Source organism: Leptonychotes weddellii, chromosome 3 (assembly GCF_054177405.1).
Source record: "Leptonychotes weddellii isolate Sample4059 chromosome 3, ASM5417740v2, whole genome shotgun sequence".
Lineage (NCBI taxonomy): Eukaryota > Metazoa > Chordata > Mammalia > Carnivora > Phocidae > Leptonychotes > Leptonychotes weddellii.
Genome location: NC_138371.1, coordinates 93,216,759 through 93,232,151, shown reverse-complemented (window position 1 = coordinate 93,232,151; position 15,393 = coordinate 93,216,759). Strand labels below are relative to the sequence as shown.

Genomic DNA, 15,393 nt, shown 5'->3' with positions numbered 1-15,393 from the left:
CACACACACACACATTCTCCTGGCTCTGCAATTGCCTTGGTAAGTAACCTAATGACTCTAAACTTATTTTCTCACATATACAATATGTAAAGTCAATGGAACAATAATCAGGGGGAAAAATATGCCTAAAATTCTATCCTCCTTTACAAATATATGACTATAGAGTGATTACAAATAAGTAATGGCGCCTGGGTGGCTCAGTCGGTTGGGCGTCTGACTCTTGATTTCAACTCAGGTCATGATCTCAGGGTCATAAGATCCTGGGCTGGGCATGGAGCCTCCTTAAGATTCTCTCTCAGGGCACCTGGGTGGCTCAGTCAGTTGGGCGTCGGACTCTTGATTTGGGCTCAGGCCCTGATCTCGGGGTCATAAGATCAGGCCTGTTTTGGGCTCCACCCTGGGCATGAAGCCTGCTTGGAATTCTCTCTCCCTCTCCCTCTGCCCTGACCTCCTCACTCATGCTTGCTCTCTCCCTAAAACAAAACAAAACAAAACCAAGTAAGTACATTTAGCTAAATTCACCATCCTTATACTCTTAGTTTCCCACCTCAATCCACATCCACCTGCTAACCCTACCTTTGTAACTTGGTTTATACTACTAAATAATAATAATAATAAATGTTAACATATTATTTAACAGACAAAAAAAGTATAAGGTTCAGCCAATTAAATATTCATCAACCCAAATTATCACATAACTAAAATATGTATTAACTGAATTTCATCTTATTTCAAGAGAAAACAAAAATCTATGATTTATGGTATCTTTTGTTAACAACTGAGGTACTGGTATCATTAAAAAATTATCAGTTTTTCTTAAGTACATAAAAATAGATAACAAAGAAAACACTTTAGGGAACAGCTTTAGTACTTTTAAGATAATTTTATTTCCAAAGAGTAAACTGAGGGAGGAGCCCCCGGCAAGTTCAATTAGTAGAGCGTGTGACTCGATCTCAGGGTCTTGAGTTCAAGCCCCATGTTAGGCATGGAGTCTATCTAACATAAAAATTTTTTAAAAATTAAAGTAAACTGAGGGAAAATTCAATGTGGACAAAAATAAAAGCCAAAAAAAAAGAAAGAAAAGAAATTCCTGAATGCATAAGCTTTGTTCCCTGTCTCTGAACAGCATTATCTATGAAGCACCTTAAAATTGTACACTGAGGGGCGCCTGGGTGGCTAAGATGGTTAAGCGTCTACCTTCGGCTTAGGTCATGATCCCAGGGTCCTGGGACTGAGTCCCGCATCAGGCTCCCTGCTCAGTGGAGAGCCTGCTTCTCCCTCTCCCTCTGCTGCTCCCTGCTTGTGCTCTCTCGCTCTGTCAAATAAATAAAATCTCAAAAAAAAAAAAAAAAAAAAGGAACTGTACACTGAATAATGTGTGCTGAATAAATTTCCCTTCCATTGATCCTGAGTGTGACCTTGTGATAGCACTGACAAACTGAATGTGGTGGAAGTGATATTATGTGACTTCCACAGCCAGATCACAAAAGGCAATATGGCTACAGCCTGGCTCCCACTCTCTCTATGGATGCTCATCTTTGGAATACAGCCATTGTGCTGTGAAGAAGCCCAGGGCACACAGACAGATCATACAGGTGTTTAAGCCTCAGCTAAGGTCTCAGGTAATAGTCATAAGAGTGAATAAACCTTCAAATGATTCTAGCCTCCAGCCTTTGAGTCTTCTAACTGAGGTATTGAATGGAAACATGTTTTTATTGCTTGACAATGAACTCAAGGACATGAGAGAAAAAACACACTCCATAGGCTGGCTATAGTAAAATAAATGGTTGTGCCAAAACCACAGTGAAACTGGAACTTCAAACTGAAGCAATGCTAATAGGCTTATCTCAATCCTGTGTCTACAACAGAGAAAGAAAAAAAGGAACTAATGAGGTTGTATCAACTCCTTTATTACATCACTTTCTCCCAGGAAAATATATAGAAAAGGTTTTGATGAGATGAATACCAGATGGAAAAAAAGCAGACTTTGGCAACAATAAACATGTCATTTCTGGTACAGAAATCTTTCAGGGAAGGGAATGATTCCAAAAGCTAAGATGTTACAAATCACTGCATGGTAATCTCCAGAGGAAACTGAGCAGTTCTCCTTCCTAGTGAATAGAGAGATGCTGGTGAAACTAGCAGCTGCCCACAGTGGGTACTTCTGAGACTTAATGGTACTTAGTGGACACAGAGAATACCAGAGATTCAAACTCCCCTCTTAATGTGCAGGCTAGATTACACAATGCTGTACAGATTGTAAACGGCATAACCAGAGAGCCATATGCATAGATTAAAATATGCAGCATCTACACAAAAGTACAAAGCAACTCGGACATTCTGAATGACTTGGGTCCAAATACCGAAAGGAATAAATATACTACTTATCCAACAGTCAATTTCTCATATTGTTCCTCTTAAGTTTGTTGATGACCTGTAGTAATGGTAGAGAAAGTTTCTAGTATCATATAATATTTATCATTCTAGTAGTAATGCACTCAATTGTATTAGAACTGATATTTACATATATATAATAAATAAAAACCCATAAATATATTAAATATGTCTCTCTAAAAGAGCAATTCGTACACTGCTTACTACATTGAAAAATACAACATTCCATTATTAACTAAAGTGCCCAACAGAAAATATCTTGCTAGATGGGAACCACAGCAAATCCATCTGCAATATTTTTTAAAAAATACAAAACTGTAAGTTAAAATAAAAAGTAAATAATAATTAATATTAAGAATTATTTAAACCCCCCCAAAAGAATTTTAATGAGTCAAAAACAGGAAAAGGGGCTTATTTTCTTGTATCAATTCCTAAAACATGAGTTTCCATTAACTAAAAATTTTTATGAAGAATTCTTTTCACTGAGTATTATCCCTTGTTGATAACCTATACTACCTATCTATTAACAGCTGACAGAATACAAAAAAAATTAAAGCTTAACATTTTGGAAAAGCACATTAGTTGGGTAAGTTAGATAATACCCTTAAAGGTACTACTCTACAGTCCCTTTTCCAATGTGAAATGGCCTGGAGTTTCACTAAAAAAAGATAAATTAGCAATCGTGTTATATGGTAATACAGAAAATTTTAAGCTTAAGAAACTGGTAAAAGAAAGAAGATTAGTATTTTATTTTCCCCAACTTTACTGACATAAAATTGACACACAACACTGTGTAAGTTTAAGGTGTATGACAAGGGTGTGTTCCTTGTCTTGGAATGTTCACAGTAATGTGACTGACAAGAGCCCGAAGTAGAAAAAATCCAAATATACACCAATAGTAAACTGGACAAGTAAATGGAGACAAAAAAACGATTAAGTAAACTGTGGTGTATTCATACACTAGAGTACTATACAGCAATGAAAAAGAACCAACAACTGTTAGCATACCCAGGGTGAAACTCCCAATAATGTTAAGCAAATAAAGATAGATATAAATAGGATGAACAAATATTTGTTGAATAAATATTTCAGACAAGACTCAGATAAGATCAGGACTGTCCTTTATCTTTGTTTAGCAAGTTTTATTCACAGACAATACAAGAAAGATTACAAACAAGATGTATAAATTATTTAGGAGAACAAATTCCTTTCAAGCACCTCAAGCACATTTATAAAAACCACCCACATACTACTGATCTGCTCCACTAATCATAATGCACTGTTCATTTGTCAACTTCTTGAAAGACCCAATTTATTTTTATTTATTTATCTATTTTAATTTAAGTCTCTCTTTTTTTTTTTAAGATTTTATTTATTTGACAGAGAAAGAGATAGCAAGAGCAGGAACACAAGCAGGGGGAGTGGGAGAGGGAGAAGCAGGCCTCCCGTCGAGCAGGGAGCCCGACGTGGAGCTCAATCCCAGGACCCTAGGATCATGGACTTGAGCCAAAGGCAGACACTTAACAACTGAGCTACCCAAGCGCCCCCTGAGAGACCCAGTTTAAATCAGAACTTATACTAGAAGCTTAAAAACCCATATACTAAAAAGACTTCCTTCATTGAATAAGGCTTTTCAAACTATACCTCAATTAAACAGTTACAGTTTTAAAATATAATCTAAACTCAGAAATTATTAAAAGAAAAAAGACATAAAATACTTACATTAACTTTGAAAGCTTGTACAGTGTTATCCAGAAGAAGGATGTTGCAAACCACCTCCGTATGCTGTCTGTCTCGGGCCAACTCTGATGCTCGTACATTGTAGGTTCTGCCAGCAGGCAATCGGAAACGCGAGGTCATTACTGTCCACACTCGGTCTAAGTTGAAAAAAACATTCACTAAATAAAAAAATAGTTGAAGATACTTAGCAGTTTAAAACACCAAGGTTATTATATAATCTTCAACTAACACAAGTAAAAAGCAGTTATAACTTTTGAAACACCAATAAAAATTGTAGGTATAAAAAAAAGATACTGTATATAATTCATCATTTAAACTAAAATTCAAACTGCCTGGAAGAGCTTTAATTTGAACTGTTCCATTGAGAAGAAAATACACAAATTGTTCAGGAAGTCATAATCCAATTCAAAATATATAAATTTGGGAATAGCCAAAAAAGGGGTAGGAGAATATGCTACCTTAGGAAGTTGGGACATTACTCACTGATGCAAATATTTAAAAACATTGTAGAACAGCAACAGGAGGGAACACTATTTACCTCTAAAGGACCCTTACCTTTACTAAACTTAAGATTTGGGGGAAACATGGGAGTTTGGTCAATTTTTTTAAATACAATAATACTTGGGGCGCCTGAGTGGCTCAGTTGGTTAAGCGACTGCCTTCGGCTCAGGTCATGATCCTGGAGTCCCGGGATCGAGTCCCGCATCGAGCTCTCTGCTCGGCGGGGAGTCTGCTTCTCCCTCTGACCCTCCTCCCTCTCGTGCTCTCTCTCTCTCTGTCTCATTCTCTCTCTCAAATAAATAAATAAAATCTTAAAAAAAATAAATAAATAAATAAATAAATACAATAATACTCTTTAACTACCCTCAAATTTAAATGAATTCTAATAGGATTATTCTTATTATTCTCAAGAAAACAAAAACAAAATAGAAAACATAAGGCTACAGATCTTTGCTTCTCAATTTTTAACCTAAGAGGGGAAAAAATGACATTGCCTATAAAATCTGAACAGATAATACACTGATATCAGCAATACCTGAAGTTAAAAGGCAATGAATAGGGGGGATAGGGAGGGGGAGGGTGGAAAAGGCAATGAAGATGTAGCTTTGAAGTTCTGAAAATTATATGAAACACAGAATTACATACCAAAAAAATTAGCATTCATACGGGAGAATAAAGCTAAAGATATTTTCAGACATTTAAGGATTCAAAGTTTAAAATCCACAAAACTTCCCTCTTAAAGACAATTAAAGAGAGGAAATAAAATATATTAGAAATACAAGTATACAGAACTTTTAAATAAGTAGTAAGAAATTTGAATAATGAGTAAGCAAAAAATAATAAAAAGAAACACCAGTTCAAATGAGTGGTATTCAGTAATTGCAGTTGACATCACAGACTGTTCATGTCAAAAAGATTAAAACTATAAGTAAAAGTCAGTGCTACACAAGTATGAGAATTGTATAAGGAAAACAGCTTTAGCAGTTGACAAAGAGGGGCTAGCCAAGTAAGACTCACCAATTAAAAGACAGGGATTGGTGGTTTCTGGTTCCACATGTTAAGAGCTTGCAAGTCTCCACTCCACTTTAACAAGTAAAAAGTAGAACAGACTGGAAAATCACCAAGGCTGCTTGGATTCATGAGAGAGAGAAGACAAAGGGCAAACCGCTGCCCCCAAGACTGAAGAGACAGGCAAATACATAGGGTCTCAAGGAGAGACTCACAAACAGAAACCACCAGGGGAGCCAGTACACGATTAGGAAAATCTGAACTGTAACTGGCGAACTGCAGGAGGCTCAATGTGGACAATGCTGAAAGTTAAAAACTCCAGGGGGCCCAGTCATAGGAGGACTCCCACAGTATGGAATCCAACTAGATTCCCACAGTAAATATGGAGAAAAGTAGCCTTAAGCCGGGGATGAACATTTAACACACACACACACACACACACACACACCAAGACAATTATTAAATATACCAGAGCACTCTGTTCTTTTTTTTTTTTTTTTTAAGATTTTATTTATTTATTTGACAGAGACAGCGAGAGCAGGAACACAAGCGGGGGGGGTGGGAGAGGGAGAAGCAGGCTTCCCGCTGAGCAGGGAGCCCGATGTGGGGCTCGATCCCAGGACCCTGGGATCATAACCTGAGCCGAAGGCAGATGCTTAACGACTGAGCCACCCTGGCGCCCAGCACTCTGTTCTTCTTAACAACACCTGCTCTTAGGAGAAATTAGTTAACCAGAACCTAAGTGACCTGGGGCAAAGAAAATACTCAACTCCAGCTGACTCTAACCTTCCATTCCAGAGAATGGAAATAACCAACTCCAGACCACTTTAGCCATCCTGTCCCATCTAAAAGGGGGAAAAAACCTGAGAAACCCTGTGGCATTCATAGTCCAGAGGCATAGGTTCACTAAAACATTGAGGCTTAACCAGAGGATTACAGAATGCTTTTCCTCCCTACACTACTAAAGGCCAATTTACATCAGTTCCTCTTAACACAACATCATGCCTGCCTATCAAGAAAAATTTACAGGGGTGCCTGGCCGACTGTCAGTAGAGCATGAGACTCTTGATCTCGGTGTTGTAAGTTCGAGTCCCACATTGGGTGTAGAGGTTACTTAAAAATAAAATCTTAAAAAAAAAAAAATTAGAAGGCATACTAAAAAAGGCAAAAAAGCACAATTTGAAAGAAAAAGCAAGCATCAGAACCAGACATGAAAGGGATGTTGGAATTATCACACACAATTTAAAACAACTGTGATCAATATGCTAATGCTCTAATGGACATTGTAGACAGCATGCAGGAACAGATGGGCAATGTGAGCACAGAAATGGAAATCTGAAGAAAGAACCAAAAAGGAATGTTACAGGTAAAGAACACTGTAAGACATGAAGAATGCTTTCTGATAGACACGTATTGGGCACAACAGAGGGAAGAATCTCTGAGTTAGAGGATATATCAAGAGAGTCATCAAAAATCGAAAAGCAAAAGGAACAAAGACCGAAAAAAAACAAAAACAAAAAAACCAGAACACCTAAACTCTGTGGGACAAAAAAAGGTGTAAAATAGACATATGAAAAGAATAGAGGGGAAGAAAAGAAAACATATTTGAAACTATCAATAATGACTGAGAGTTTCCCCAAATTAATGTCAGACATCAAACCACAGATCCAAAAAGCTCCAAGAACACCAAGAAGGAAAAATGTCAAAAAAACCTACCTATACCTAAGCATATCACTTTAAAACTACAAATCAAAGATTTAAAAATCCTGAAAGAAGTCAGAGGAAAAAAACAGCTTACTTATTGAGGAGCAAATATAAGAATACATACGACTACTTAAGCATGCAAACAAGAAGAAAGTAAAGTGAAATATTTAAAATGTTGAGGGGAAAAAAAACCCTAGAGACCTAGAATTCTATATCCTACAAATCGTCTTTCAAAAGAGAAAGAAATAAACAGTTTCTCAGACAAAAAAAGGGGGGAAGGATTTGTTGGCAGTGCACCAGCCTTGCAAGATATTTTAAAAGAAGTTCTTTAGAGGGAAGTAAAATAATAGACATCAAAACTCAGATCTACATAAAGAAAAGTATCAAAGAAGGAAGAGACATGATGTGATGAGCACTGGGTGTTATACATAACTAATGAATCACTGAACACTACACACCTTAAACTAATGATGTACTATATGTTGACTAACTGAACTTAACAAAAAAAAATGTTAAAAAGAAGGAATAGGTGAATGTTATTTTAAAACTTTTATTTTTCTTATCCTTAACTAATCAAACAGATAACAGTACAATACCCTCTACTTCAGTGTGGCAAAGACTTAAGAAATTTGATGAGATTTTTCCTTCCACAATTAGGTGAAGGGTGAGGATTTTGCAGATGTGATTAAAGTCCTAAGTCAACTGAGTAAATCAAAATAAAGAGTACCCTTGGTGGGCCTGACTTAGGGGGAAGCCCTTAAAAAATTGGGAACTTCCTGAAGTAAAAGAAATTCTACTGCTGGCTTTAAAGACATGGTCTGCCATGTTAGGAAATGACCTGTGAAAGGGGCCTCTAGGAGCTGACAGCCAGCAAAAAACTAAAGACCTCAGCCCTACATTTGATTGTATTCATCAATTAATCACATGAGCTTGGAAAAGAACCCAGGCTCCCAAAGTTCGGTCAACATCTAGACTGCAACTATGTGAGATGCAACCAAGCTGCATCCATCCTCCTGACCCACAGAAACTGGAGGAAAATAAATGTGTTGTTTTAAACTGCCAAATTTGAGGTTATTCATTACACATCAATAGAAAACTAATACACATTTCACAATGGTACTACTCAATCAAGAAATATTCACCAGAGATAGAAAATATGAAACAATGAGGCACCTGGGTTAAGCATCTGACTCTTGATCTCAGCTCAGGGCTTGATCTCAGGATCATGAGTTCAAGCCCTGCACTGAGCTCCACACTGGGCATGGAGCTTACTTAAAAAAAAAAAAAAACAAAGCAAAAAACAGAAAGAATCTTCAAATAGAACTATTATAAAGACTATAAACTTACTGATTAAAAGCATTAAAAATATAAACGGATTTTCTCTAATACAAAGACTTATTGTAAAGCCAAAAAGAAAAAAGAAAACACGAAGCAACACCCAATCATCTCTTTGTGCATGTTCCACTCTTGCTTCTAATGGATATATGTATTTCTCTTCTCCCCAACCCTGCCTTCCCTTCACCTGGGGTGAGTGGTCCAGATAAAGAAAGTGGGCAAAGACCTAAGAAATTCATAAGTAACAGCAGAATAAGCAAATTAGTTTTAACAGCAGGGGGAGCTACCAAAAAAAGAACACTGGTTGATGTTACAAAGGTATCCCAATGTCAAAGAGTGGTACAGGAATGACAAGATACCAAAGATATTCTGCCAAAATCAGTCTTCCCCATTTACTGGCACATTTACTTCTGACATTTGCACTTGAACCTAGATTAATGGTTTAATTGAAATTTTTCTTTTTTCTTTTTTTTTGTTTCAATGAAATTTCTATGTAACTCACCCAGATACTTTCATATGAGATTCTTCCACAGTCTTGAAAATTATCTACCTTAAAGATACATACCACTTGACAAATGGCACAATTATGCCAGTGACAACCTAATTGCCCATAAGTGATAAGAAATAAGATAATAAGCCAAATAAGTCTAGTCAGAATTTCCAATACATCTTGAAAACACACTCCTGAAAGGTTATGAGCATCTTAATATATGACATCTGGCTGGCAGATAAGTGTCTGCTTTTCTCAGAAGAGACACCTTTTCCTAGAGCACTTCAAACTTTTTCTATTCACTTACAAGAGCAAAATATTCTTTTAGAGATGCTAAGAGAACATAACTGTTTAAAGTCCCAACTGAGCAAAATATCAAATATTTCTAGGGGGCTCTTCTGATCATCCTCCATGCTACATAGAAACTTCCAAAAAGTCATTGAAGGAGACTATATGAACAAAGAAAGACTATCCATTTTTAAAAACTCTTTAATTACTTTTCTCCTTTATGACTACATAGTCTAGTTTATGTTATCTCACACAACTCTCTAATTGCTTTCTAAGGACAGCTTTATTTATCATGCTTTATTTTTTTTTAAAGTTTATTTATTTATGTATGTAATCTTTACATGGGACTCGAACTCACAATTCCAAGATCAAGAGTCGCATGCTCTTCTGACTGAGCCAGCCAGCTGCCCTTTATGCTTTAAATATTTTAATTTTATTGTGAATATTATTTACAAAGTGAAGTGCAAACAGCACTTTCCAATATTTTGAAAATTAATTATTAACATTAAGCAAATACTGTATTGGGTATTACTTCCATTTCTGGCAAAAATAAACAAACAACACTCAGTAGCCTTTCCACAGATATGTAGTTATTTAGAAAACTGAGTCACATGTTTTTAGGGACTACCCAAATCTACTCTTGGACAACATACTTAGCTAAACATATCCTGAAAGTAACCCATCTACTGGTTCCATGTTTAAACAGGTTTAGTAGATTATAAGTAAGGTTAAAAGCCACTGTTCTTTACAGACCAGAAAAACCTAAACTTGGCTACCCTAAGTAGGAAATATTCAAACAAAGAGCACTCATAATAAGGCAGTAGAAAATTATAATTAACATATGCAAATGTTCTTATAATAGAACAAAATGTACCTACCCTCTATCCTCACAATCTCATATTCCTTATATTTATGTTCATGAATAAAATTTTTTTCAGATTTTTATGTTTTAATTTTTTATTTTTAAAGATTTATTTTTTATTTATTTTAGAGAGAGAGTGAGCAAGCACGCAAGTGGAGGGAGGGACAGAGAGAGAGGGAGAGAATCTCAAGCAGACACCCCACAGAGCACACAGCCCAACTTGGGGCTCAATCTCACAACCTTGATAACACGATCTGAGCGGAAATCTAGAGTCGGAAGCTTAACCAACTGAGCCACCCAGGCGCCTTTTTAAATTACACAACAAAGCTTTATATACAACCTCAAGTAGCTATTAATACCAAAATGTTCTTCTCAACCTCAAGTCACTAACAATAATGGGCAGAAAGTATTTAAGATAACGTTAACTTTAAAAGGATAAATCTGCATTGCTAAGACCAACTACAGAAATGCACTATCTATTCTAAATATTCAACACTCTTAAATGTGGATTGTCACAAGATGTTGGCCTCCCATAACTTACAATAAAACCTTACTAGTTTACACACTACTAATTAAGAGCTTTAAATAACTGATTATTTGATGTTATGCTCTAAACTTTGAGAAAAAATTCATTAATAGTAATCTTTAAATTTTTAAAAATATTTCTTGAAGAGAACAGACATTTCTTCAAAGAAGACAGATAGATGGCCAAGAGACACATGAAAGATGCTCATCATCACTTACCATAAAAGAAATGCAAATCAAAACTACAATGAGGTATCACCACACATCTGTCAGAGTGGCTAAGATCAACAACACAAGAAACAACAGGTATTGGTGAGAATGTGGAGAAAAAGGAACACTCATACACTGTTAGTGGGAATGCAAACTGTTGTAGCCACTGTGGAAAACAGTATGGAGGTTCCTCAAAAAGTTAAAAATACAACTGGCCTACAATCCAGCAATCACACTACTGGGTATTTACCCAAAAAATAGAAAAACACTAAATCAAAGGGATATATGCACCCCTATGCTTATAGGAGCATTACTTATACTAGCCAAATTATGGAAGTAGCTCAGGTGTCCATAGATTGATGAATGGATGAAAAAGAGGTAACACACATACACACACACACACACACACACATACACACTGGAATATTACTCAGCCATAAAAAAATGAAATCTTGCCATTTGCAACATGGATGAAGCTAGAGTATAATCCTAAGCAAAATAAGTCAGAGAAAAGATAAAAACTATATGATTTCACTCATATGTGGAATTTAAGAAACAAACGAGCAAAGGGAAAAAAAGAGAAAGACAAACCAAGAAACAGACTCTTAATTACAGAGAACAAAGTGATGATTATCAGAGGGGAGTTACGTGAGGAGATGGGCGAAATAGGTGATGGGGATTAAGGAGTGCACTTGCTGTGATGAGCACTGGGTGATGTATGGAATTGTTAAATCACTATTTTGTACACCTGAAACTAATTTACACTGTATATTAACTAACTGGAATTAAAATAAAAACTTAATAAAAAAATATTTCTTGAAGGGAAAAAAAACCTTAAAAGAACAAACTGAGTTTTATATACATGAACCTGAAAAATATCCTTCCCATTAAAAAACGTTAGGAATAATTTTTTTTAAATAAACAGTATTTTATTTTTTTAAAGTAATCTCTCTGCCCAATGAGGGGCTCAAACTCCCAGCCCTGAGATCAAAAGTTGCATGTTCTACCAACAGTGTATGCCACGCAAGTGCCCCAGAAATAATTTCTAAGCAGATTACCAGTAGATTCAGTCATATGTTCATTCAATCATTCATCAAATTTTTGTTAAATTGTGCCAGGCACTGATGTAGGCCCTTGGCATACATCAATGGGGGGAAAAAATCAAATCCCTATTCTTATAGACTTACATTCTAGCATAAAATATTTTATTTGTGTAGCCCTCCTGCAAGCATCCTTCATAAGAAGCCATAAATGCCAAGTAGGCAGAGACTGGTTCTAACATAATTAACATTGTATTTCCCTCCATAACCTTCAATCCCATACCTTATAGGATGCTGGGCAGTGAATAAGTATTCCTTAAAGTGACCAAATGAAAAGTATAAGAAATTAAGTATATATTCTGGGCTATTCTGATCTTGTATATCTTAGAATCTTAGGTCTGAAATACTTAGCTTAGAATCTCAACACTGTTCCCACTACTCAGTTTCTTTAGTATTGAGTTAACTTTCTTGGGTGACTTATACTTAAAGACTTCAGACCTAAAGCATAAATGAACTGTCTGATCAGCTCTTGAGACTTCTCCATAAAATGGTATCTTCAGGTACAAGATTTAGTTACTAATATACTAAATATATTCACACTTCTTGCCACATTTACTTTCATTTCATAAAGCAATAATTCTGTTTGATTTTTGGAGAATTTTATTACTTGAAAATTCTAACTTTGTGGAAAAAAATACGCTAAACCTTCCATGATGTTTTAGAAACAGAAGTTCAAACAAAATTCTCCATTACAGCATTCTTTTTTCATCTGAGAAGTGTTTCAGTAAAATTGATATACATGTATACATAACTGCTTTCAGTGGAAATGAGCCCATCTCTTTAAAAAAAATAAATAAATAAAAGATTATAGGGGGCGCCTGGGCATCTCAGTCGTTAAGCGTCTGCCTTTAGCTCGGGTCATGGTCCCAGGGTCCTGGGATCGAGCCCCGCTCAGGATCCCTGCTCAGCGTGAAGTCTGCTTCTCCCTCTCCCCCTGCTTGTGTTCCCTCTCTCGCTGTCTCTCTCCCTGTCAGAAAATAAAATCTTTAAAAAATAATAAGTAAAAAAAGATTATGAATTATGATCTACAAAAATGTCTTTTATACCAAATGTACTAGTACAAATTTAAACATTCTGAAAGACCTAAAATTGTGATAAATCTTTTATGTCTACACACATTAAAAATCTGTACATATTAAGTCAAAAGAGCTGAACATACACGGTAATATTCAAGCTATAAAAATTATGGACACATATATGGGCGCCTGGGTGGCTCAGTCGTTAAGCGTCTGCCTTCGGCTCAGGTCATGATCCCAGGGTCCTGGGATCGAGTCCCACATCGGGCTCCCTGCTCTGCGGGAAGCCTGCTTCTCCCTCTCCCACTCCCCCTGCTTGTGTTCCTGCTCTCGCTGTGTCTCTCTCTGTCAAAAAAATAAATAAAATCTTTAAAAAAAAAAAAATTATGGACACATATAGTTAAGAGACAGAAAAAGCACTTGGGCATATTCACATAATGATTAGTGAATTAAAATTGTGGGATAAAATTGTTTTCTATTTAGAATTCTATTAATGTTAATACAATGTTTTCTGTTCAGCAAAAGTAAGCACATTCTTTCTGACTTTTAACTTCAAAGGACAAAATGGCAAACAGTTTATTTTTCCATCATCATAAATATAGATTAAAGAGTTTAGGCTGTCACAGAAAGAGACAAATGACATGGCTCAGCAGTAGCTAGAAAGTAACAAGAAAGATGAAATGGGTGGTAGAGAATCAAAGGAAGGACAAACAAATCTTCCTTGACCTGATAAAGGACATCTGTGGAAAACACAGTTAACATCATACTTAACACTGAAAAATGGAATGTTTATGGCTAAAATCAGGAACAAAACAAGGATATCTGGGGTGCCTGGGTGGCTCAGTCAGTTAAGTGGTGGCCTTCAGCTCAAGTCATGATCTTGGGGTCCTGGGATCGAGCCCCTCATGGGCTACCTACTTGGCAGGCAGTCTGCTTCTCTCTCTCCCTCTGCCCCTCCCCGTGCTCCTACGTTCTCTCCCATCCCCCAACTCTCTCAAATAAATAAAATATTTTTTAAAATTTAAAAACAAAAACAAGGATATCTATCAGTTCTCACCACTGCTATTCGGAATTGTACTGGAGGTGTGAGTCAGAGCAATTAGGCAAAAAAATGAAATACAAGTCACTGAGATTAGAAGGGAAGAAAGAAAACTATCAATATTTGCAGATGACATAACCTTCTACATAGAGAATCTGAAGAAATCTACAAAAAGCTGCTAGAACTAATAAGTGAGTTTACAGCAAAGCAAAATGTAAGATCAATATGTAAAAATTAATTATATTTCCACAAACTAGCAACAACCAAAAGTTGTAATTTAAAAACAATATTATTTATAATAGCACTGAAACTGAAAACTTCAAAACACTGCTGAGAGAAATTAAAGAAGAAAATAGTGAAGAGATATGCTGTGTTCACAGGTTAGATGATCTGTAGATTCAAGGCAATCTCAATAAAAATCACAGCAGGCTTGCTTGTAGAAACTGACAAACCAATTCTAAAATTTATATGAAAATGAGAGACTTGAATAGAAAATGAAAAGATCTGAAGTGAAAATAGTTGAGAGGCACCTGAGTGGCTCAGTCAGTTAAGTGTCTGATTCTTGGTTCCGGCTCAGGTCATGATCTCAGGGGTCGTGAGATCAAGCCCAGCATCAGTTTTCACACTCAGTGAGGAGACTGCTTGAGATTCTCTCTCTCACTCTATTTCTGCCCCTCCCCCTGAGAGCACACACGCACACTCCCCAAGATAAATAAATCTTTTTAAAAAAAGGTGAAAACAACTTTGAAAAGAAACACAAAATGGGAAACTAAATCTACTGATTTTAAGACTCATTATAAGCTACAGAAACCAAGACACTGTACTGGGATCAAGATAAAAAGACAGAGGAATGAAACAAAATAGAATACAGAATAAGACCCACACATATATGGACAACTAAATTTTGACAAAGATATACAGGAACACATCATTTATTGTGCTTGGCAGATACTGAGTTTTTAACAAATTGAAGGTTTGTGGCAATCCTGCATTCAGCAAGTTTATGGTACCACTCTTCTAACAGCATTTGCTCACTTCATGTCTCTGTGTCACATTTGGTTAATTCTCTCAATATTTCACATTTTTCTTTATTATTATATTTGTTGTAATGATCTGTGAGCAGTCATTACAACTCACTGAAAGCTCAGTAATAACAACTCCCAGCATTTTTAACAATGAAG

At 36.1% G+C, this 15,393-nt stretch overlaps 1 protein-coding gene across 7 annotated transcripts in view; it reads right to left on the bottom strand.

Annotated features, from left to right (window-relative positions):
• The window catches only part of PTPN4 (protein tyrosine phosphatase non-receptor type 4), a 223,558-nt gene that overhangs the window by 176,462 nt on the left and 31,703 nt on the right, over nt 1-15,393 (bottom strand). For 5 of the 7 annotated variants that reach the window (XM_081814592.1, XM_081814597.1, XM_081814596.1 and 2 more), the window contains exon 2: nt 4,117-4,271. In XM_081814592.1, the coding sequence (XP_081670718.1) occupies nt 4,117-4,254 (138 nt within the window). In that variant the 5' untranslated portion in view covers nt 4,255-4,271. Of the gene's footprint in view, nt 1-4,116; nt 4,293-5,652; nt 5,919-15,393 lie in introns of those variants that run through there. The other 2 variants (XM_081814595.1, XM_081814594.1) reach the window with 2 other exon arrangements.